At 38.9% G+C, this 26,206-nt stretch overlaps 1 protein-coding gene across 3 annotated transcripts in view; it reads left to right on the top strand.

Moving 5' to 3' along the window:
- The window catches only part of RUNX1T1 (RUNX1 partner transcriptional co-repressor 1), a 114,514-nt gene that overhangs the window by 26,892 nt on the left and 61,416 nt on the right, over positions 1–26,206 (top strand). Inside the window, exon 1 of one of the 3 annotated variants that reach the window (XM_058026454.1) lies at positions 8,244–8,337. The exons of the other annotated variants lie outside the window; for them this stretch is intronic. Coding sequence (XP_057882437.1) covers positions 8,331–8,337 — 7 coding nt within the window. The 5' untranslated portion in view covers positions 8,244–8,330. Of the gene's footprint in view, positions 1–8,243; positions 8,338–26,206 lie in introns of those variants that run through there. 3 annotated transcript variants of the gene reach the window in all.

Below are 26,206 nucleotides of genomic sequence, written 5' to 3' on the forward strand. Positions count from 1 at the left end.
TGTAGTGAGCTGGAGAAGAGGGATGTGTAGCAGAGTGAGAAGGTGGCCCCAGAGTCATGAATTTAGGAGTAGATCTGGTGCCAGAGAGAAGACAGAGGACAGTGATTGGAAAAGTGAGAGAAAAATGTGGTGGAAGGTATAACTAAGGAAACAATGGAAAGAAAAGGGCTTGACTAAAATCAGCGCCTTCGTTTTGTCACTTACAAATGATAATGCCTTTCTATCATCAAGGGTTGAATGAGTTTGTGTACTGATTCTGCTGTTTCCAGATGCTGAACTGCATTAGAGCAGTTCATTTGGTAATACTGCCTGGCATTTTAACAATTACAGGGTCTGCCAGTGGGTTGTCCTCTTATAACTGTGAGAAAACTCATCCATAAAAGAACCACTGTTCTGTTTGGACTTAGTTCTCTTCATGTAAAAATCTGCCCTTGCTGCCTCTGTTCCATTAGATCTCCTCATTCATCAGGGAAACAGAAAATACTTGATGATAAGGTGACTTTCTCACCTGGCTCTGGAAAGCAAATAATTTAAATGGAGAAATAATACTTAGTTGTCCTAGATAAGCTGAAATATGTATTTACAGTCCTCATTCACTTGCCCTCTTGAAGTTACTCAGTAGTTGACAGATGTCATACTAAAATAAAGCATTAGTAGTAAAGAGCAACATGCTGTCCAATGGCAGTGCTGTGGTGTTATGGGCACTACTGTGTGTATAAAAACATAACCAGGCATGCAGAACGGCCAGGCTTCCAGCCCATTACAGTGGAGGCCAGTGCAAAGATTTTGCTAACTGATGTAAGACTAAGCTTTATTTTCTGAATACTTGTCAGTGTGTTTTACTAGCACAGCCATGCCCTTATATTGTTGGAAAAAAATTATATATATATATATATATATATATATATATATAAAATATGAATAATACAATACTTTAATTTCCCCTATATGACTGTTGTGGTTTGCAAATTCATATTGAGCTCATCAGGAACAATAGCTTTGTGTGAAGGCTCCTTTCAAGAAAGTTTTTGTACCGTTATAAATGTAGTAAATAAATACAAGTTGATCGATATGTGACAAAAGGGTGAAGAAGGGAGGTCAATAGGTAAGGATATTTGCATATAAACCATTTTTGCCCTGTTGAAAATGGCAGTATGAGCATAAATAAATGTTTTGTAATGCTGTGTATTTGCTCCACCTGGTGGATTTTCCTGGAAGTGTTTTTAATCTTAATGGGAAGTTGTCTTTAATATTAAAGACATTTCTCAGAGTAAAAGCAACTTCTTTCTTTCATTTTTTCCTTTTTCCTTTCCTTTCCTTTCCTTTCCTTTCCTTTCCTTTCCTTTCCTTTCCTTTCCTTTCCTTTCCTTTCCTTTCCTTTCCTTTCCTTTCCTTTCCTTTCCTTTCCTTTCCTTTCCTTTCCTTTCCTTTCCTTTCCTTTCCTTCCCTTCCCTTCCCTTCCCTTCCCTTCCCTTCCCTTCCCTTCCCTTCCCTTCCCTTCCCTTCCCTTCCCTTCCCTTCCCTTCCCTTCCCTTCCCTTCCCTTCCCTTCCCTTCCCTTCCCTTCCCTTCCCTTCCCTTCCCTTCCCTTCCCTTCCCTTCCCTTCCCTTCCCTTCCCTTCCCTTCCCTTCCCTTCCCTTCCCTTCCCTTCCCTTCCCTTCCCTTCCCTTCCCTTCCCTTCCCTTTTTCTCTCTCTTTTCCTTTTTTCTTTCTCATTGCAATAGGCAGATTTGTGGAAAGTATAATTTGATATTTGTCTTGGCCACACGTTGTCAGCACAGAGATCTCTATGAAAGTGTAGCATTCCAAATCCATTAGTAATTACAGATTATTTTGGGGCTAATTTAGAGTATTCTTGGACTCATCTAGAGATTAGTAATTGCTGAATCCAAGTCTGTGGCTTGTAGAGTTATATGTGATCAGTGAAAGGGAGGATTTGCTATGAGTTCCCCCTCCCCTCCCTCCCCCCCACCCCAGTCCTGAGCCCCTCGATCAGAAGTAGCAGTGTTATTGAAAAAGAGAGTTACTATGCTTAAGTGTTAGTGCTGTACATCAGCACTAAATCTGTCTGTCATTAAGCTAGCTTTGCAAACATTGTTTTCTTTGGAATTCTTAAGGACTTGGTTATGCTTTGATCATCTCATTGTTCTCCTTAGGTTATTTTTTTCCTTTAGAGTGTAATGGCTCGCTAACAGAAGGTGAAGTTTAGAAAATAGTGTCTCCATATGCAAGGGATTTGGAGACCTTTTTATTGTCTTTAAAAATGTCATTCATAGTCCTCATTAGCATTTATTGTTGCAAGCATACAAGCAGAAAATGTGAAATTGGTATGTCATGAATAGCTCCACAGAGCTCTAGAGCCCTGAAATTTTGCCTGCAGTGTGGTGTGGGGCAGGCATTGAGAGAAAGCTGGCCAGATGGCTGCCAGCACAGAGCAGAGCTGCAGGTTTTTGTCTCTGGTGCTGAGAGGAGGGAAAGTTCACTGGAGCATACGCTATCACCCCGTGCATTTTAACAAAACTAACTCGCCATCAGTCAAAACTGGGAGGTGGTGACATTGAAACAAAAGTTTTCAATATAATGTAACAATTCTTGTCAAATGAATGAAGTATGTTTAGTTAGTGTCACAAATATTGACATGTTACAGAGAAAAATGCAAGGCTCAAATTTATGGCTAGTGGTAGATACACTTTCACACAAATATGCTCTACATTATCTTTATTACGAAGATCCTATACATTGAAAAGACATCGATTAAAGGTCAAAACTTGGGTTAATATACTACAGCAGGAGGAGTTTCCCTACCCATGTTAAATGAACAAACACCCTGAGCTTCAAGTCAAAAAGCAGCTGATAGCTTGAAACACTTTTTCCCTTCACTGCCCTCCTCCTGCATGCCCTCCCCCTTTCCCCTCCTTTTTATGTCTTAAAATATGGCTCTAGTTCAGCAGGAGCAGATATTCTCTTCCAGGCTTCTTCAGGTCACACTGAATGTGTTTTTTCTTTGTTAGTGAGACAGCATCATTGGTGTTTTCTTTCAGAAATATTTTCAAATCAATATCAAATTTTCTGAAGTGCATGAGTGGTGTCTATGCACAGATGGTGTGGGAATTTTCTTTGAAGTCAAATGATGATGGAAATTAGCAGTCAATTCTAATTTACTTTACCCACATTTTGGAAAATATAGTATTTAATAAAAAAAGTGAGGCAAAACTTGTTTAGCTTAAATCTAGTGAAAGAAATAGATCCCAAGACAGGTACACTTATATGTGAGTTTGTCCATGTGAGTGTTTTTACCAGAACATATATAGAGAGCAAAAGAGCATGTGTTCTTTAAGGCCTGAATGTTGTCCCTCCCACTGTGAGTCAGTTAATTTTTTACAGAACTATTCTTTCATGTTAGGTCAAAATGTATATTTTCATTGTTTTAAAACCTGAAATGCACCCAAAATGTCACTGGAATTTCTATGTGTTCAACAAAAATTAATTTTTGGGGTTTTTTTTTGATCAAAAAGCAATAGGCAGTCTAGGTTGTTAAGTCTAATGCACTATCAAGGTTGCCTTTTCTTAATAGATGATTTAAAATACTCTTTGGAGTATTATTGAAATATGGATATAACATACAAGTTTTCTTAACTGAAAAAACATGAATGCTTTCTCAATTCCAATGAGTTTAATCCAGTACTCAAGGTAACATCATGAACAGTTTGTCTTAGAAAACAAAGAATATTTTCTTACCACCTTGGTGACTCCCTTTCAACTGCTCAGTGTTTGATTTGTGTAGGTAATCTCAATTAGTCTATATTTCACAGAGCAGTGTATGTTTTAAATGTCTCATTTGTCTTTTTTCAGAAGTCCAGAAAGCCTTGCCAATAAGGAAATGCTTAGGGAAATGTTTAGTGTTATCTGGCAAATGTTTTGTGTTGCGTGCATAAAGAGCTGCTGTTAACAGATAAGCACATATCTTATTGGAATATTTAAATTCTATTTCCAAGGAAAGAATTGGAAGTTTATAGAGAAGTGCCTTTCTTGGGTAGATTTAGCCTTTTGTGGTAGTGCAGTAAAACCAAGGGAGGCTAGGTACAGTGTAATGGAAAGAGTTGCACTGAGGGTCCCGTTGCAGGCTTAGGTGGGCTGCCATGGCATCAGGCAATCAGAGATAGTTGGGCAGCCAGAAATTACTGAGCTTCTCCTGAAGGTGTTGCCATTACCGTACTGTGGTTGGACAGTCAACTGAACCAAGTTAAGAAAGCATCCAGAAGTGGTTGTCCCCTGTCCCCTGCATCAGCTCCACAGCTCACACATTAGGTGGGTTTGCCCTGTCAGTGGGATGCCTTAAGAAAACACTAATAGCTTCCAGCTGGGTGGAAAATCAAAACGTTTTGGGGCTGACAAAACTGGTAGATTTGAATTTGAAAGCCCAGCTAATGCCTCCATTTTTATTTACCACTCGCCCATAAAAGATTATTTTCCAATATGTCAGCCTCATTTGGTGGCCAGTGGTCTGAAAGTGAAAGTGGAACAAGCAAGCGGGGAAATCTGGACATTAGTGAGTCCGCCCTTTCAAGCTGGTGTGCCACTTTGTGGAATGGCCTTCCCTGAGATTGGGGGGGTCCTAATGACCATTCATCAATGCTCGTTGACTGATCATTGAGTGCCTTCTCATTCAGTTTATCAAGTCTTGCACATAAAAAGTCAGAATAAGCATTATTCAGCTTTGTTAAAGCCAACTAGGAGTAAAATGCTCCATTTGAACCCATTTTGCCCTTGGTTTTTCACTTTGTTAATGCAGTCCTGCTTAAATGAGTGCTTTTATTGGGTCTGTTAGAATATCTGAAACTATTAATTCTCTTGTATTGAATAGCTGGTGGCAGGCCAGAGCAGATGGGGTAGAAAACTATTTGGTTGGGTGTATTGCTTTCAATTAGGATCAATGAGGTTTCAGCTCCTTTGAATTAACTCACTTAATACCCACTGTGTGAAGTCACAATGTATCACAACAGTCTGCTATAAGTAGAGCGGGAAGTTGAGAAGTCCTACAGAAAAGCTTTGAGTTAAATTCTTCCTTCACTGTTAATAGAGAGCTTTCATTAACTACAGATGTGTTTCAGTGGACTTCCAGTCCCTGTTATTAAACTGGGTTTGCACAAAAGGCAATCTCTGTACTTTTACATGATGGCCATTAGGAATTTCCCTTTTCCATCAGATCCATGTCTTGGCTACCTTATATCATCTGCTGCATAAAAATCTTTACACTTCCCCTTCAAATACAAGACTATGGAGACTGGTTTGCCTCCTCTACCCATTTTCAAACTAAGGACTCCTAAAGGAAGATTTAAAATTATTTTGTAAAGCATTTTGAGTGATGGTTAAAGAAGGAGCTGGTGCCCACCCAGGATGGTGTAATGTAATGTGCACCATAAAGAAACTGGGGCTAGATTGTCTTGTGGGTTTTTCATTCTTTTTGTATCCCATTCATTTTGGCAATACTCTGACTCTTGTGATGCAGCAGAACTGTTCTGTGTTAAAACCAGTGTCTTTCCTTTCTTGGTGGAGAATAAAACCATTTTACAGAATGAGCTTTCCACTTTTGCTTGGCCTGCTAAAATTTTAGATGTGGTGCAAAAACTTCTAGGGCAAGCTTTAGGTGACTGCATTAGAAATGGGGGTGGGGAAAGCAAATAAATTTCCACAGAAACTTCTTCAGGGAGGACTGCCAAATGGGTTGCAGCCTGCCTCAGTGTATTAAATAATGAGAGGAGAAAACTATTCATGCAGCTGGCTGCTTGAGAAAATGCTGAAGTAGTCTCAGATGCACAGGCATTCTGTTAGCCCCTTCCATGAGCAGACTTCTAGGTGAGAATCTCCAGGGATCCAGGTTTTGTTGACGTGGATCAATTTAAGTGGCAATTACTGTAGTCAGATAACAGCTTAAAAAGGCTTTTTACACACAGAAAAAGATGCATAATCATGCAGCATATGGAAGTTCAATTTTGTGAGCCATGGTCTGTGGATTTACAATGTACTGATATTAAGACCTTCTTTTAAAGAGTGAATATTGTTCGGTTTTATTAAAATGCGTCATAGTGTTGACACGTTACTTTCTACTCTGAAGCTGATTCAGGCTGCATCTATGTTGATGAAAGGTTGCATTTCCAACTGTGAAAATGTTTTTCCTTTCATGTAGAGTACAGCATTACAAAAGAAAAACAACGTAGCAAATACAATACTAACTGACTGGTTTTAAATAGTGCATCAAATAATAAAACCAAAAGGACAGTAAAGTCTTTAAAGGCCTTGTTGGAGCAGACTTCACTTGTCTCCATTTCCCTTGCTTCTCTCCCTTTGCCCCTCTGCTTTTCTCCCTTTCATGAAAGTGGTCAGGAAAATGTATTTGTGTTTTGGATTTCATGTTTCTCTTGGATTCTTTGACACTCAAAAATCCATTATAAAGAACTTCATTTCGATAGATGTCTGATGAAGATGAAGAAAAGACCTGCCTCAAGTAGTAGACATGTTAGGTTGTTTGTGCTGGGCTAACAGCCCAGGGGATTGTTATTCGGGCAGGGGAGCTCCTTTTCTTCTTGATGGTCTTGGATTTGCCAGTCCTGTGTTTGGAATTGCTCTCCTATTTAAATGAAACCTAAGGGTGCCACCTAGTTTGTGTTAAAAAGATATCATAGAAATATCAGTAAATTAAATTATTCATTTTCTTTAAGTGAGAAATATTCATGAGTTCAGTCTGGACATTAGGAAGGACTCTTATTTTCTGCTTAATTTTGCATGTGTGTCCTTTTCCTAAACAGATCTTTATCAGGCTCTGTGGTAACTAGAGGAAGGAAGAGGAAGGCCTAAAAGCAGAGCTGTTTCTTCCTAATAGAGGCAGAAGATGGCATAATGCAAAATCAGGGGGATCAGGGGGGTGCATAAGTATGTACACAAGGACAGACCTTACACTGAGAAGATCTGACTGAGAATTGTTGCCTTTCCATAAAGGTTTGAATGTATAATGCAAAGGTGAAGTCAGAACCAGGACCTACATGTGAGTTGCTGGAGAAATGGCTCATTACTAAAGCACTTTGCAAGTGCTGAATGGGAGGAGAGTTTTAAAAAGGACGGTATTTTTTCTTGTGCCTAGAATTTTGTGCAAAGCTGTGTGCTACAGAAGGCATGCGAGTCAAGCGTATGCTTCTTCTAAGAGGCAAAGATGTTTTACAAAGGACTAAAGAGGGACTGCTGAGAAGAAAATAGCCAGCTTTAGATAAAGCACTATAACAAAGACTTGTAGTTTTATGTATCATGGTGTCCATTAAAGCTTAATAGGGAAGAGTGAATTGAACCTAGCCAGGCATTCCTTATTCATGTGAAGGATAAACATTTAAGGGGTTCACAAAATCAGAAATTGGGAGGACATGATTGTTTAGCTTTTGAAAAAGCTTTACAGGGAAGATTTTGTTTTCATCCCCCATGGATCACTATGCAAGGTAAAGGAGAGTAAGCTGCAAATGTTTGGAACATATCAATGGAAGAATCCCAGGGGGTTAAAAGCACCACAGTAAAATGTAAGTGGTCTGCTTTCTAAGTGTGGTCTATTTTACACATACTACTGTGGATCTGAGAGAGCGAGTGATTTTGATACTCCATTCCCTATAGTAAAGGAGAATAATAATGACAGAAGTGTGTGTGTGGTGGGGGGGTGGGGGCGGAATTCTCTTGTAAATTCTTGTGCACGTTTTGAATTTCCACCTAAATAAACAGACGTAGTCTTACAAAGTGCAAAATTATGGCTGTTAAAATAAAGAATTCCCCCCCCCCCCCCCCCCCCCCACATTTGGAAGAGAGCTGATTCAAAGTGATTGTTTTTCTTTAATTGCTGTCAGCAGAGGAAAGGGTTAACTTTTAAGGAAAAAATGAATAATTCAGTGTTTGGCTTATCACTCTGCATTTTAGTTTCTATTCTTTGGTCATCTGGAACTTGGTGTGAAAGGTAGAGTAAAAGGAGTCAGCTGAGGGGAGCCGGGGTTGTGATAATTTGCACACACATCCCTGTCATTGTTCTGCCTGAAGAGACAGGGCTGGGTTCAAGGCCACATGTGCTCCTGTCATCATTCACATTTCTGCTCCAAGTGCAATACAGAGTGTCAGCTCTCCATCTGTCTTTGCCTGGCAAACGCACGCGCCCAGCATCCTGCCTCCAGCTACGCTGCCACAGCCAGTTCTGATGGCCCTCCTCGCTTCTCTCTGTTCATTCCAGAACAGGAGGCACTGAGCCCTAAATAAGCTTGCTTTTAGGAGAGAGCCATTTACAGTGTGGTATATTTTATCCAAGGATGCCTGGTGAGTCGAAATTATTGCAGCTCTTTCGGTTCTAAATGAGGAAACGCTAATCGTTTTTTTTGATAGTACATTTTCCCTCTCCTTTTTTCTTTTCTCTTTTAATATAGAGGGTGATTTGCAAGCTGATACGGGTACGGAGCGATCGCGGATGCTAATTCTGTTGTGTATGTGTTTGGGGGAGGGGAATTTGTGCAAGTGAACTGCTAAAGATGATACTTACAGCAGGACTGGATGTTTCAGTGAAAAGGGATAGAAATAGCAGAAAGTCACCAGCTTTGTGGGTGCAGGTCTCTGCACGGGGGATCGTTTTTAGCAAAGGGAAATACAGCTTCGGGCTGGCTTTCATGACTGTCAGCTGCACCTTGAATCTGCAAACATTTGATCGTCGGAGATCATTCACAGCGTTTACCCATCAGCTGAAATTATCTCTGTGAAAAGCTGTTTATGTTGGAGAAGTGAGGGAGATTTATAAAACAGATTATTCCAGCCTTGTCCTAAATTGTAGTCCTTCACTGTCACCAGGCAAATCACCAAAATATGTTGATTCAAAATAAAACAATAAAAAATCTGCTGAATTAGAGGAATTGCTGTGGAGCTGGGAGTTATAATAGGTCGGTTTCCTCGGGAAAATATTATCCTTGGATCTTACGATCACTTGTCTTATTGATAAGTGCTATTGCCAATAAAAATGCTTCTATGCAGGGTGATTTGTCTGAGGGGTTTTATGAGATGCTTGACCACGACTGAGTAGATTAAATTTGGTGTGTTTTGTTTGTGTTTTTTTCCCCCTTTGGTAAGGACTGGAGAAAGCCATGTGCCTGATTATAACAGCTTGTGTTCTGGATAAAAAAAAAAGACGGGGCTAGAGATCCTACAGCTGGCTGGTTCTTGTGGATTATTTGGGTAGGACAGGCAGAAGAGGCTGTGCTTGATCACAGAGAGTCTGTACACCTCGCAGATGGTGTTTTGAAACAGTATCTGCCAGTTTACTGCAGCCACAGTTGCATGTAGGTATTGCCAGTTGTTGGAAGAATGTTTTCCTTTTAGGATTTTTGTATACGGTCATACCCTACTGCTGGTATGTTTGCTGATCCTGTGATTGTAACAAGAAAGTGGGCTCTGTTTGCTCAAAGCACAAGGTTAAGAGGATTTATATGGTTGAAATATGGGCAAATTAATTTGCATAGATAACAACTGAGGACTATGAAAGGTCAATTTAACCCTTTAAACATCAGATTTGATTTGCATGCATTGCATTCCTGGGAATGTGCTCTTCATTAGAAATACCATGATAATTCATTAATTAGGAAAACTGTGCATTGTGCATAATTTTCATCCACTGATGTTTCCCTTATGTTTGTATGAAACTCATCTTCTCCTGCGGTTTACTCTTCCTGTGTTTTATCAAGATATTTAGATGTACTGAAATGACACAATCTTATCAGTTTTGATCCTTGTGTGCATTATTCGGTGTTATTGGCAAACTGTTGGAATGCCTAGAGTGGACATTTTTGAAAACCTATTAAGCCTTTGGCATTTAAATTACTTAATCTACCTGCTGGTTAAAATTTCATGCATCTTTAATCAAAATGGCATGTGCCACACTCAAATATGTATACCTTATCAATTTAATGGTTAAGCTTTACCATTAAATAAATCTTTTATTTGCAGCATTCTCTTAAAGCAGTAGCAAGCAAGAAGTGTGTTTTAATGTCAGCTCTGAGTGTTAGAAAACCTTGCACTTGGATACAGAGAATACACTGACAGCTGTGACTGGGAGCATGTGCCAGAATGGAGATACTTGAACAGATCTGACACTTGGCTATTTTTGACACCCATCTGCACTTTTTTACTCTCCTCTAGGATGAACTGCCTCTCAATCTGTTCACAGCATATTTTAGCCCTTTAATATTGTGGTGTTGTGTTTTTTCAAATGGGCATTATTAGCCATCTGGGGCAGATTTTGTATTTTAAAAGTAAGCACATTATGTACAGGAGATTAAAAGGATGTGTATTTTTATGTAATCTGATATTATGTCAGTGCCTTTTGTGTATGTGTGAAGTCTTGATTTCAGAACCATCCCTTTAGTGATTCTGACATCTGAGGTTCTTCTTTTGGGGAAAGAACAGGAAGTAATAAAGACGGGTTCTGGTTTATGTGTGGTGATAACAATTAAACAAACTGGAATTGCCCTTCAAAGATGAATTGCTCGTACTGTTATAATTGTGACTGGGTACTCACCTCCTCACACTCCTGTCAGGGCAAAGGGACAGCAGCGGGGCTGGCTAATGAAGCGCTGTAAAAGCCATTCAGACTTCTGTGAAGGCACTGCTGCAACTCTCAGAAAAGTCTCTAGAAAGATAATCCCGTTAACATGCAGCTTGCCGTAACCAAGTTAACCATTTTGTCATTCTGTGGAGCGAACTCTAGGAAGCGTTTATCTCTAAGTAATTGTTCCTGGGGGAACAGTGTTCAAATCTAATACCGTGCACCAGTTTCTCTGATTACTGTGAATGTGGTTGTTGGTTTCTTTTTTTTTTTTTTTTTTTTTGGTACTGTTTATTCCGGACTTTATTTATGAAACATTACAAATCTATCAGTCATTTTATAGTACTTTCAAAGAACAGATGTTGGCCTACAAAATGCTTTATTATTGCCCATGGCATTATTCAGCATGGTTTCCTTAAAAGGACAATCAGTGATCACAGTCATTGTAGCCCAGAAATAATGCTGCTCTTTCAGAAGATGGCCTGGTATTAGGTCAGACCACCCTTTCTTTACTTCTGCTCTCCAGATGTGGCTGCAACTATTTTTTTTAAGTTCATGTTTCAAAAAAAAAATGGGTTTGTTTTCAAAATCTGGTTTTACTTAAGATATCTCCATCCTGGAGTGCATTTCATAAATTGCCCACATATTTTTCTTAGCAGAGAACTTAACTGGCTGTAATTTTTAACACATGGCCACATCATGTGATATTTTCAAAACATTTGCACATAGCTTTAAGAAGGTCCCGGCAGAAATGATCCATCATCTCACAGCCAGCCCATTTCTTAACAGCATATCTGCATTTTCCATTTAGCAGAGCTATATATTATTAGCTTACATTTTGGGTAGTAAAACAGTGTATTGCTGATTGTAAAACATGGACTTTATTATCTGCTGAAAATTGATTTGGCATTTATAGCCACTGTGTACTAGAGTGGCTTTCTGGTTTTAACATTAGTGCTTGCAAGTGATGATTTGTTTAAAGAACAGAAACAAAATTGCCATGGACATAACTGTTAGTGTCCTAGTAACTGAACATTTGGATTATCCACCTGTTTTTTAAATACATGCATCTAAATGGTGTTACACAGCAAAAGTATCCTAACAGTCCAGTAACCGACTTGTTCTAAGTTGCAGTTGCTATGCTGTTATATTAGAAGGACTCTGTGTATTACAAAACAAGTTTCCTGCCAAATAGGGAAAATGTGTCTGGAACTACTTAAGCCTGAGTATTAACTTTGCATCATTATTCCAATCTTCCTACATAATGGCTTTATCTTCAGGTTTCAGCTACGAGTGAAAAGCTTTTTCCCTAAGAGGACTGTGGGCCACTGGGTTTTTCAGATATGTATGATAGGGTTGGGAGGCGACATGTGATGACTTGCTTTTCACAGTATTAAAGTTTCTTTGTCTTTTATGGTAGTAATAAATTCCAAAGTCTGCATAAAATTATTGCTCTTATTTTCAACCCATGGGGCTGTGAACTGCCTCATGCTACACATGCATGGAAAGTAACTAACACATCATGGAATGCAGATCATGCTGCAGGAATGAACACATACATACATACATATATGTATATGTATATGTATATGTATATGTATATGTATATGTATATGTATATATATGTGTGTATGTATGTTATATCAGGGTTCCAAACACTCTTTTCCTGAGAAGATTGAAAGCTTTATAGCTCAGGCCCTTAGCTAGAGAAGAATAGCCTAGTTAGTGTCTCAGGACAGGTCCTTCCTTGGTGTTCAGCACTGGGGTGTTTAGAACCAATCACATCTTGATTTGAAGATTTTGGATTCCACACTCACATATATAAGGCATGATCATCATAGCTTGCAAATCAATGTGATCTGTGTGTATACGATTTGAAAAGACAGCTTGAATTTTGCATAAAATGAAATAACGTGATACACCAGTTTAAAGTCCACCCAGAGAAATCGATACATGTAAGAGTAGAGGACGTGATACCTGGTCCTTTTCAGGACATGCACACATACCTCTACCAGTTTCCTGGTTTGTTTGCTTCATCCTTGTTTTTTTCAAGTGTGTACATCAAGGATAACACTACAAAAAATCAGCTGAAGCCTGGCATTTTGCTTCCAAGTCACAAAACAACTTGTGCACTTGAAGCAGTAGCTGCCTTCCAAATCCAAAGTGCCTCTTAACTCTCCTCATTCCTGGGTGCATCACTGTTACAGCTTTAAAGTTTCCTGATCATGTCAAGCTGCAACTCTGCATGACAGGGTCTCCTTCAGTATTGACGTGGTTAAGCAGCCCAGTGCTGAGATCACACCAATACCTTTTTGGAGTTGAAGCATTTCTGTGACTTGAGTTGTTCACACAGTTTCATCTGGTAGGTAATCTCAGAGGAAGCCCAGTGCATATTTAAACATGTTGGTCTCTTCACAAGTGTAGGCTTACTTCTTGTTCCCAGAAATGTGTGTGGTGTAAAATGGAGCATAGAGCCAGCAATGCTAAGGCAAGTAGAGATTAAATGGGGAAAAACATAGGGCACAGCAGTGCTTAGATTTTCACTTACACACAGACACAGTCTAGCCATATTGGCCCACTTGGCAAGGCTTATTTATTTCGATATCCTGCTATGCTAACTCCCTGTTCCCGCAGTTCCTCTGTGAAGCTGGTGAAGTCCTTGCCACATTGTGCCATTCTATCTATATTCACTGGCTCAGCTCTCCAGCAGCTCAGCCATCTCTGCACTGAGTTGCATTTTTGTGATGTACATTTGTTCTTTCTGCCTCATGTACATGAGAGTCACGAAATGAAGAGCAGGACCAGTGCAGGAGCTGCTTTCCCCTTGGTGGTGTTGATCTTGAGCCCTGTTCCCTTTTAATGTTTCTTGTTCAGTTCTTGGGTAGAACAAGAGCATTGGAGATTACTCTCATTAACTGCTAATGGGCAGTAGCTTTCCCCATTGCTAAAGGAATATGGTCCAGACCTGAGCGTGAACAAGCAGGAGAATTTGAATTTGTGTGTTTCACTTCCAGAGTGAGGCTTCCACTCCAAAATCTTGCAAAAAAAACTTCAAAGCTCACTCTTCCATCTTGCCTGGCTATGTCTTATACAAACCATTTCTACTTGCCAATCTTCTGAAGGTGCGGATACGGACAACTTTCCTGGAGGAGAGAGTAATGCTGTGGATTCCATGTCTCCAAGGCCCTTGAAAGGCAGTTTTCCTGTTGGCGAGCTGTAGGCAGTTACTTGTTAAATATAATTAACTTTATATAATCTTTTTGTCATGAGCTGTCTACAGCTGCCTAATGGGAGGGTGTAGAGAAGATGGATGAAGCCAAATTTTTCTCGAGGTGCATGGTGGTAAAGATGAGAGGTGAAAGGCACGAGTAATAGACCATGATAAAACCCAAGTAGATTCCAGGAAAAAAGTTCTTCACCATAATGATGGTCAGACATTAAAACTGTTTGTTCAGAGAGGTAGTGATATTTTCTTTATTGAAGATCCTGTATAGGACAAACGTGTGGCAGCTTGATCTAAACTTCACATGCTTTAAGACAGAAGGACATAGACTGTCCTAATCTCCTAAGGTCACTTCAGCTTGCATAATGATTCTTTGTTCTGCTGGATCTGTTAACTGTTCTGGACACCCAGTCTGAGGTGCTTCAGACCTGTGCTCTGTACAGGAGAGCAGAGCAGCCCCTGGTACTGGCTTCTGTGTTGTGTTTCAGGGGAAATTTCAGCAGTGTTGGGCTTCAAACACCTAAAGGTATTAATTGAATCTGCTCTGAAACCATTGTTTGATCTGTAGTTTTGTGAATGGACTTTGTGTGCTAGTAGAAGAGCAGAATTGTCAGGCTCAATGCTGGTTGAAAGGGCTGCACATCCTTCCTCTGGCAGCTCATGGAGCTGTACTTCCAAATATCAGAGCTGAATTTATTTCTCTGAGTTTTTTTTATTGTCTTACTTTTATTTTTTCTCTACTAGTAATTTCTTCTTTACTGCAAGTTGTTGGCAGAGTGCAGAGAAAGAGCCTCATTGTGAGCTTTAACTGCAGAACAGCTTGAGACGACAAGGTGCTGGAGTCCTTGGGATTTGAGAGGAGACACTTCAACTGAAGGTTCACAGACCTCTTAGTTTTGTCCCCATGCTGCACCTTACCACCTGTTAGTAATGTTCCTGCAGCTGGTTTAAAGAAGAAACACTGAACCCATCCAAATTCTAAAAGTCTCCTTCTCAAATTCTTATGGCATGAAGCTAGAGCTTTACTTGAGCTTTTTCATTATGTTGTGTAATGAGTTGTGGATTTATTTCTGCTTCTTCTTGCTCTTGGGATCTGGTAATCTTGTGGAACTTTTCATGAGGAAAAATTATCTGGTAGGACCCACGCATCTGAACTTATTAAAATTATCCAGCCAGATATTTAGGTTATTAGTGTAGATAAATATTCTGCTATGCCTGCAACAGAACTATACTTTTAAACAGGCACAAAGTGTAAGTCAAAGGTGACAGGAAATCGTTCTGAAGTTCAAAAGGAAATACCATCAGCAGAGGACACAGTTATTAAGAGTACTGCTCATATGGTTCTCATTCCTTATGGACATCCCTTTAGAAGCAGAGTGTAACAAACACTGCTGTTGTTTTTGCATGTTGACAATACCGAGCTGACAAAAACCAAAATAAATGGGGAAATAGAAGAGTGAAAGGAATCGATATTGATCACCTCCTGAAGGAGAAGCTGAGGATTAAGGAAGAAAAATGTATTTTGGTAACCCTTCAAGCATACTGCAAATTTGGGCAGATCTGCTGTAGGGTCAGGCCGATATCCATTCTTTGTTTAAAAATGGGGGTTGCTATATTGAACTGAGATTTGACTAAGTGGTATTTGCATATGATTAATTAACTGCAGTGAAGTTTGAAATTATTCAAGAAGCAGGAACATGTGTTGCCTTTCAAAGTCCATTGCCCTTTCTAGCTTATCAATGCATCTTTTCTGGGGTATAAGGCACTACTCTGTCTTAAGTAAGGAATTTGGAAAGCATGTCTAAAATTTTACGTGGTACTCTATCAGTTCGAATGCTTTATTGGAATTTTCTTTATATGCTTATAATCCTCTTCTCCAATTCTTGGGAGCTTTCCTGTATATGTCCAGTGCAGATTCTTGTAGTTCCCCCTTTCTCTCTGATTCGTCTAGCGATGCTAGGTTCAATGTCTTACTGTCCTCCTGTTTGAAACCACATCCTGCTAAAGGAGTAATCTCCCAGTTAGGGATACAGGGCCTTTCCCTTCTCTCTTTCAGATCTCTCCTTCATATGTATTTTGTGAGTCATGCAAGCACACATGACTCAAATACTCTTCCTGCCACAAGATTGCAGTTTGGAAAATGTGTGCACTCGCATCATAGGAAAATGCGGGCATAATTTGATTCTTGCTTCCAAACTGTGCATTCCAAATATATTCTGGTGGCCCTTTTAAGCCAGAGCAATAAGCATGTGTACACAGCCTTGAATTTTCATTGTAGCTGTTTTATAATCCAAATGAATACCATCTAGACAGATTTTCCTATATGTGACTTCCTCATGTAATTCCTTGAATTTTTAAGAGCCTCTTTTTTTTTAAGGCATTTTGTGCCTTGCAGAGCACCAGCCACATCTTCCATGGTTAGCAAATACAAATTAACATTTATTGTTTTAATTTTATTTTTCCAGTCCATTTCACCACATAATTGTTGATTGCGTAATTATATCTGCTAGATTTGCACACTCTTATTTGTATTCTCTTTAGGAGAAAGTTTGTCTAACTGGAATTTAGAAGAGGTCATTTTCTGTGACAGTGTTACTGTTACTACTTTTTTTTTTGCCTGGAACCATACTAGATACACTATTTTGGACACTTTAGACTATAAACACTGCAGTGTACAAAAATGGTCTTTTAAAAACAGGGATATCCAATAATTGCATTCTATTTTAGAAAGTATTGGGATTTCTGTCAGTTTTGGAAGAGAAATCCCGAGTGAAACACAGGGACCTTGTAACACAGTAAAGAAAGTGGAAAGATGCTCATTAAAGCAATTGTGGTTATGTAAAAGAATGGGTGTAATTAGATATCCATCAAGGTCATATGGCACTGTCATTTAATAGCTTTGGAAGTCATCAGTTTTCTTCTTCTTGGAAACTTGTTTGCAACAGAGTTTACTACCCCTTGGGATTGGTGTTTTAATTTTCATTTTTCCACTGATGGGAGGAGGACAACTAAGTTTCTAGAATTCAAGGCGTCCACATAGCTTGAGTTCATCCTTCCATGGCACTGTAGGATCTCCTAACTTTAGGGTCCTAAAAGAAAAAGAGCTTCTGTCAGTCTCATCCATATTAGCTCTTGGAAGTAATGTAAATTACTTCATTAAAATCAATATTTGATTATTTTACACTGAGCTCAGCATTGACTGCATTGCATCTTCAGAAATAAAAGCAAAGTCCTTTGCAGTTTTTAAAGGGGATCTGTGCAGTAAGGAGTGTATATCTTTTCTTTTCTGAATTTCTATTAGCCAATGTGAGCACTCCGTTGTCCCCTTGAAAATGGAAAAGTGAGATAGTGGCTTCTTAGAGAATACTATCTGTGTTTCTCATGTTAAATTTTTCAAGTGTTTTGAAGAATGCTTATCATGTTTTGTTAATTTACTTGCATCTCTCTTTACATTTTTCTCTGGTTGTAAAAGCAAATATATATTTGGATTTTCTGCATTTATTGAGTCTGCTGCACAAGAGATCAATCTGCATGAAACTTTGATTGAGAGATTGGTATGAAAGCAGAGCCTTAAGAGCATGTATAGCAAGTTCTCTGCCTGGAAGGACAGTGCTACAGCCTTTTTTTGCCCTCTTCAGACTCCTCTACATAGACAGAACCACATTTTGGGTTTGATTTGCATGGTTGCTTGCCAGCTCAGCAGCTAGTTTTCTTCCTGTGACATGTCAATTGGTAGAGTAGTAATTTCCAATTCCTTTCATTTTGAGCAAGGCAAGTAATGGTATTTAATCTTCAGATACCAGCAGAAACAGAATCCATTCATTTATGCTGCCTTAAAGGTTTTGCCTCAAACTGCTTTTGAGTCTGTAAAAGCTCCAAAGATAAAAATACTACCTAAATTTAAGGTATCGACCTGCATCTCTCTGTAGAGCCACAAGAGAAATTATATACTCTTTCCTTAGTTAACTTCTATATTCTCTCAGGAAGAGCTTTGTGGAAGCTGCTGAGTAACTTGCATTTTCGTGAAGGAATACAGAAAATCATCATGTCTTGATTTCACCTTGACAGAAGCAGATATGAGCGGGTGGTTTTGTCTGGGGTATTGGCTCAAGACAGTCTTGAAATAATGAGTGTCCATTGCTTAATCACCAGGAATGCTTAATAGCTTTGTCACAAGTGTTTTTCTTTTTGGAGGCTGTAAGTGTTTTCACTGTCTTGCCATACTAGATACAGAATAGATGCCTTGATGAATTACCCAATGGGGATTCTGGTGCAGAAATTGTTGCTTACTGAATCAGAATCAAAAGGGTTTCTTTGTATTTTTTCATTTGTTTTGAGGTTTTTGTTTTTTTGGTTTTTTGTTGTTTTTTTTTTTTTTTTTTTTTTTTTTTTTTTGTGGGGGGTGGGTTTGTTTTGTTTTTGTTGGGTTTTTTTGTTGTGTTTGTTTGTTTGTTTGTTTGGTCTCTTTTAGTCATTACAGTAAAGCTGCTGGGTTTTAAGTATGTCTCCTTACAGGTGTGGGTATGTGCATATTGTTGCCTGCAATTGCTAGCTTTTGGAGGGCTTTTCAACACAAAATACTATGATGATGCAGATGTTCTGATATTGTTCTTGAAAACAGCTGATGGTAGATCTGATGCTGAAAGCTGATCAGCAGCTAGCATACATCATCATCTTCTGATCCAAACTGGTTCCTCTGGGAGTCAGCTCTACTGTTTCAGTGTGTTGTAATTAAATTGAGTGCTGTTAAGGTGTCAGAAATTACTTTATAACACAGGATAATGGACTTAAATAGACTTATTTGCACATTGCAAATAATAGTTTAGCAAATTACCCTTAAAGGCTATGTATTAAAAAACAAAACAAGTCCCCCAATATTCAGTAGGAAAAGAAAGAAGAAAAAAATTGATCTGATTTCTAACTCAATCCTTAAGATATCTTTGCATTAAAGCCCTTCTGTGCTTAATAGATGCTATAATAATACCTGTTATTTCTGAATAACAGTCATAACATGCTTTGTTTGAATGAAAAAGGTAATTTTTTTTTTTTGTTTTAGTTAGGATTGGATATGTAGTTGGAAGTCCCTGTCAACCAGACCTTTAATAGCTGGAAAAATACTTCTAATACACGCAACAGATAACTTCTGTATGTAGGTCTTACAAGGTTTTGAGCAATGTTAATCCCCAGAAAAGTTCGTATGAGTTGTGAATACTCAGCATCTTGTAGAATTAGACTGTATTTATGAGAAGGCTAATGTTGTTAGGAAAACAATGAATTTACATGTATAGTGAGAGCTGTTGCAAATCAGCAGGTGGTTTCTAAAATATCAGAAAATGGCAAAATGTTTACTGATGTGATTTCTCTCTGAAAAACAAACCTGTTTAAAAATACTTGAACATTCAAACTTCAAATGCTTAAAGCTGATTTGCTTTTCTTCAGCCATCTCTGGTCTTTCTTACTTGTGTTTTGAATTCACAGGCTCCTAATTTTTAGTCTTGAGGATCTTATTTTGCATTCTGAATAGCACAGTAACAGGAAAAGAAAAAGAAAATAATTTTCTTGCAAACCATATATTTCAATAGGAAGTTTATTTCTAGGAATAGATAAGAGAAGTTCAGGTGATACCAGAAAATATGTGCTTTCATTTTGTATGCCTATGCACATACTTTCATACAGAATACTAGATCACATTTCTCTTTAGTAATATAAAACCTGCTTGAGACAGAATTAATAAATGATGCGAAGCAGTATTAAAATTCTCCCATGTCTTTCGAATCAGACATATAGCTTTAAGCAATTTGTTAGTCACAAAAGCCAAGGAATATCATTAGAATAATATATATATATAAAAATCAAAATCCTGTAAGCTAATTTGCCTGTGTGCCATTTTCTTACCCTGATTTAAAACTAAAGCCTGCTCCTACCCTATAAATGGCTGTTGATCTGTGTACATCTTCTGTGCAAAGGTTTCCAGTGTGGTGAAAAAAGGAATTCAGTTCAAAGATCTTTAATCCCGTTTCCTCTATTTTATCTGATTACTTGGAAAACCTTTCCCTTTGCTGCTGTTCCCCAATTCTTCATTCACCAATAGTACTGAAGGGAAAATTTGTGCTGTGCCGTTTATACATAATTTAAAACTATTGTGCTAGCTTTAAACCCAAAGTCTTTCTCATCTATCATTTATCTCATGATGTTATCTTTTGTACTCGGTACCCTTCAGTAAGCACAGCCTGACACATCTTGTGGCCTTTACCTTCTGCGATAAAAAAGATTGAAAAGATGCTTGGCACCACCTGGTGAAGATGAGGCAACCCTGGAGAACTGTGCTTCGGGAGCAGGTGACTGATGCTACGAAATGTGCCAGTCTGGGGACACAGCTGAGGGGTTGTAGTCGGGAAGGGGGAGGGGAAGGAAAAAAAAGAGCAGGAACATTAATACATCTTCCTGAGGTTTGATGGGACATACACTGCCTACTGTTCCATCTGGTGCTTATGATAGCATGGCATATTAGCATGCTGCAAGTTCATAATGTATTCAGGGCGAGAAAACACCACTTGCATACCAATTGAGGCGTCCTCTTTCTCAGAGCTGCTTTTGAATTTCAATGATGTTTATGCCTCCTAAGCCATGACTGAACGGAGCATTTCCGCTTGTGGAGAAATAACAGCAGTGAGGGATTCTGGCTCATGTGGCTTTTCTTTCCTCTTTCTTTATTTTCCTCATTTTTTTTTTAGTTCTTCTTCTTCCTGCTCTCTCCTTACAATTTGTTTTGTTTGGGTAAGCCTGAAGACTGCTTGAGGTTTTTGGACTAGCTAATTACAGAGCTTCTGTTAATATTGACTTCTTTTTAAGGCTGCAGTCTATTGTCTTTTTGCTTATCTCAAAATGCTTAAATGTCTTTTTATGGCATTTTGAGGAAATTACTCTAAAAGCAGTGTCATGAAGCATTTAGAAAATAGCACATTGCAATTCTGCTTTATATTCAGATTTTCTGTATTACTAAATCGAAGAACAAACAGTACCCGAATTCCACATTTCATGGTAAATTATTTGTGCCCCATGTCTTCAAAGACTTGATTTTCACTTCAAGTGTGCTACATAATAGGATAAGTATCTGAAGTTGAGCAGGTATGTAAGCCTTTGTAGGAGTGAGGTCTTTTTATCGATCCCTTGCAGGAAATGTACTGATATGTTCGTTTTATTTCTCCCTACCCTGTCCTCTTTGAAACTCTGCCGAGATTGACACTTGACTGGAGACAATCTCAAAACTCCACCATAGACACTCTTGACTGCACATTTTGTTTCTGAACTTGTCAAAGATTGTGATCTCTTTATGGCTCAGTGCTGTGAATCGCTCTGCAGCCCTCCTTCCAGTGGGTTTTCAAAGTGTGAAGTTTACACACAGGGTAGGGTATTTGATGTAGGATTTTCAAGTGTCTGGAGTAATACATGAGTGTGAGTCTTATTGGCTTTGTTGATGACTGAGCTTCTAAACTGCTTCACGTGTTTTGAAAGTCCTACTCCAAAAAGGAAACTAAACTTGCTGCTAGCCGTAGTTTAACCCCAGCTGGCGACCAAGTCCCACAGAGATGCTTACTCCCCACCAGCAGGACAAGGGGAAGAGAATTGAAAGGGTAAAAATGAGAATAGTCATGGGTTGAGATAAGAATAGTTTAATAATTGAAATAAAATTGAAATAATAATTGTAATGATAATACTAGTGATAAATGTAATAAAAGGTAAAATAGCAAATAAAGAGAAAAAACCCAAGAAAGTCAACTGATACAATTGCTCACCACCAACTCACTGATGCCCAGCCAGTCCCCAAGCAGCAGCCTCCCAGCCAGCCTTCCTCCCAGTTTTATTGCTGAGCATGACATCACATGGTGTGGGCTGTCTCTTGGGTCAGTTCGGGTCAGCTGTCCCATCTGTGTCCCCTTCCCAACTCCGTGTGCACCCCCAGCCTGCTTGCTGCTGGGAGGGGTGAGAAGCAGAAAAGCCCTGACTCTGTGTAAGTCCCATTCAGCCAAAACTAAAACATTCCTGTGTTACCAGCACTGTTTCCAGCACAAATCCAAAACACAGCCCTGCATTAGCTGCTAAGAAGAAAATTAGCCCAGCACACTGCTTGAAGAGAGAAGAAATATTAAAACAGCATCTCTAGTATAAACCCACTTAATTAATGCATTTTGTATCTAGTCCTCTACCTGCACAGCTGGACTCTTCTGCTGCTGACTGTGGTTTGAGGCTTTAGCTTAATCTTTAATGCATATGACTGTCATGCTAATATAACTTTAATAAAAACGTACTAGGTAGCACTTTGAACTCCTTCACTCTAATTTAGTATTAATCCATTTGACTACTAGAAAAGATCTTGCTTTAGTACTGATCCATTCTTTCAAATAGATACAGCCATAACTTTTATAAATATATATTTTTAGACATTAATTTTACTACTCTTGCATAGATAAGAAACAAAAAATGCATTACTCATTGTGGCAAAGAATAAATTGACTCCCTTTGCTTTACTACCTGAATATCTGTTGTCTGAGGGCTTAAGAACATTCCTTGTTTACTGATAGCGCATTTAGACCTAGACATTAAAGCCTTAGCTTAAATTATTTTTTTTTCCTTAATATATTCAGGAAGACTAATGTTACTGAATAGGAATGTGGAGGAGATAGTGTGGGTTATTCAAGCAAGTTTAGTCAGCACTTACAAGATTCTTGAAATGTTTCTTGATGTTCTACAGAACTGTTAACATCTGCATGGCTTGTGAGAAGAGCCACATTTATTGCAGCTGTATGCTAGCTAGAATGCAAAAGAAAAGGGGGGATCAGAGTTAAGAATGAAGCAGCTGGCTTTTGGTACAGAGATTTATAATTTTACTCTCATTACAGACTGACAGTAAACTCTACTTGGACCCTTTTGAATCTGCTTTTTTGAGATGGCAGGTTGAAGGCTTGGGAATTTAGCTGTCAGTAGATGCAGTCCAACAAAATATATACAGTTTAAAAGAAAACACAGCTTTTAGATAAATAATCACAAATAGAAGTTCAGCCTTTCGAGGAGCTGTTTGTTCCAGTATGACATAACATGATGTAAAGCATGTGTTTAAAGCCTACATTTGAGATGATTTAGAAAAAAGAAAAGACAAAGATAGATTATCTTAAATATTAGAGGGGAGCAATAGACAAAAGGCTGCCGATTCCCTGCAGAACCAATGAGGCCATACAGCTTCTCATACCCACTCTTGCAAGGGTTTGGGATTTCTGGAGAAAAGAAAGGAAAGGTCTATTGAGAGACTCCCAAGAGCCCAGGCTGGGCTGAACAATGTGACAGTATCTCAGTGTGTTTGTTTTGCCTCTTCTCTCTTTGCATTAGAAGAGAAAGTGAGAGAAGAACAAGCAGTATCAGAGACCCATTTTCTATTGCAATACTTCCTTTAAAAAAAAAATTCACATATATGATTCCAGAATCAAGGTTTTTTTGTCCAAGTTTGGTACACTCCTTGCCCATTTTTTCCTCTGTTGTTGAGACAAATTTAAACATAAGGTAGGTCAATATTTGTTAGTTGTCAATATCTTTGTTCAGTTTCAGTGAAGATCATAGTTTTTTATAGTTTTGTTTTCTTATTTATTTGATATGAATGAAAACTGATCATGTGTTTTGTTTCTTATGGTTAATATAGCTTGGGATGCTTCCTCTTACCTTTTTTCGTCTGCACATTTTAAGTGAATCTATTCTGGTTTTGCTCAGTTAATTTCTTTACAACCTGCCCAAGCCATTCACAGTGGTAGTGCCAGGATCTGTTTTTGTGTCTCCTGCTGTTTCTTTAACAACCTCAGCAACTGAGGAAGCTGCATGTCTATACTCCTGTTCTTTATTACTCTCCTTAAATGGTGCTTCTGAATAGTTTTCTAATATTTTCTAAACCAGGCCTATTATTTGTTCATTTGTTACAGTAGCACAGCTACCCATTAAGAAAAAGGGCCAAGAAGGACCATTGAGGTGAAGAGCATTGAGGTTGTTGTTTTAAGAAGTTCATTTGGGTTCATCTTTATCTACTGACACGTTTCTGCTCTCCATACTGTGTTCTGCAGCAGATGTCCACTCTGATAGCCTACTATGATTTTTATCTCTCCTGCCTAGCCTTAGACTTTTCACAGTTACACTCAGCATTATTTATTGTAGTATGGGGCATTGTAAGGGCTCTAACATATGATTGCTGCCTCCTTTCCATTCTCCTATTCTCCTGACACCAGAGCACAGATAAAAGCAAATTTTTAAAGATTTCATTTATGAAGATGCATTTGATTAATTGGTGTTCGCTACCTCATACCTTCTTTTAATTTCTGAAAGTTTATTTCCACTTAGTGTTTTGGAAACACATTTTATCTTAATTTTGTGCAGATTGTTGGCACTGAACAGAATTGTGTGAAAACCCAAGTAGCTTTGTAAGTCAGGGCTCATAATCACCTTTGGAAATGACCTGTTAAGTTTCTAATGGGTCATTTGTATGCACAGTTACTGAATCTACTTGCAATAATTATGGAAAAGATAATGGCTAGGAACTCATTTGGGCACAGTTATTCTTGTTAACTGTTTAGTATTTCATCCAGGTACATCTATTTCCCCATTTTTTAATTTTCCTTTCATAATTTTAGAATTTACCATGGATAGTTGCAGTTCAGCAATTCTTAATTTCTTCATATCCAAGTTTAGATCTCACCAGAAAAGTACTGATGTGCTTTACACCTTATATTCCAAGAATAAAGAAATATGTTTTCACAGGAGATGCCAGTGCAGTTCCTATCTCTCTTGTACTTTAGAATTGTATCTGCCCTTGGGATTTAGCTTTCTTAGCACATATGTGGTGCAAAAAGGATGTTTATAAAGAACTGTGAGAGCATTTACTTCTTCCCTGCTTGCCTTTTGGTCTCTCTGACTGATTATAGGTGTGAGGGAAATACCAAGTTTTGTTTGGTTCTCTGTGTTTTGGTGCGAAAAAGAGGAGTGACCTTAAATTTTGTTGGGTATGTTCAAGTTTATGCCATCATCACGTGGCTGTAGTTGTGTGTGCACAATCCAGGTTTTATCACTGGATATAGTGTGAGTTGTAGGCATGACGCTGCCTATTGTCTTGCTTCTGCAATTCCACTTTTGCAATGTCTCACAGAGAAAGCTATCAGCCAAGCAGGGGAAGGTGGGGGCAGGCGAGGTGTAGCTGGGGGCAAGGGGCAACAACAGGAGACACTGAAAAAGGTGTTGTTGCAGCCAGGGCTGTCTAGTTGCTCTTTTGAGAATGAAATTAATATGCCTGAATTTTAGGGACAATTACTTAATATTCTGTTGGTTCTTTGGGCACGGAATAACACATACTCCTTTACATCACGTGGCTGAAGATACTGGGAGGAGCTGTTCTTGAAGCGCGTCCCTTTGGCTTTCTGAGCAGCTCGCCATTTATGTGGGCGCCGGCTGCGGGCGGGGCCTTTCCCACGCGCGGCACGATGCCGGCGCCCTCTAGTGGCCGCACTGGCCCCTGCCCGCCCCCGGCCGCGCCAGGGCTCTTGCCGGCGCTCCCGCAGCCCCGCTCTGCCCCGCCGCAGGGCGTCCGTCCTGCTGGGGAACACTCTGCTTCTTCGCACAACCATGGCCTCACCTCACAGGAACACAAAATGGATATGCACAAGTAGGACCAAGGCCAAATGTGGGTGTTTCCGTAGCACAGAGAGAGTTAAAGCTACATTTCATAAGACTTTTTTTTATATACAAGAGAATGTAACCGTGTCAGAAAGGGTTAAGCACATCCACATTGAACATTCAGAGTTCAAATGCATCAGACTTCCTTACTTTGTCAATATTTCGCCTGCATTCGTATCATTGAGTGGCTTCTCCTTCGTGTCTGACTTCTCACCCTGAAGTTTCCCCTCCATTTAACACTCCCTTCAGTGCAATTGAAGGCTCTTTCCCTCTTACAGTTTTCTAAATTTGAATGTTAAAAAAAATGAAATAAAGAAAGAAAAAGAATCACAGTAAGTATTTTTATACACAAAACCAAGTAAAATTTGGTCCCACACACAAGTGTGTGTGCACATGCACATATCTACACATACAGAAGAAAGCCATAGAAGCAGCACTGATGCACACAGATCAATATTGCCGTGTTAGAGTAATAGGTTTAGGTGGCGTGATGAAAATGTTGTTCTATAAATATAAAAACCTTTTTAATGTATTTGTTGAGGGAAAAAATAAAAACAAAAACCAAACCCTAAACATTTAATTTGAATCTGCTGGGCTTTAAATGAAGTATGTATTGTACAACCGTCATCAATCATGGCAATGCTATGATACCTAAAATAGTTTTAAAAATTTGT

This window comes from Melospiza georgiana, chromosome 1, assembly GCF_028018845.1.
Source record: "Melospiza georgiana isolate bMelGeo1 chromosome 1, bMelGeo1.pri, whole genome shotgun sequence".
In the NCBI taxonomy this organism is placed as follows: Eukaryota; Metazoa; Chordata; class Aves; order Passeriformes; family Passerellidae; genus Melospiza; species Melospiza georgiana.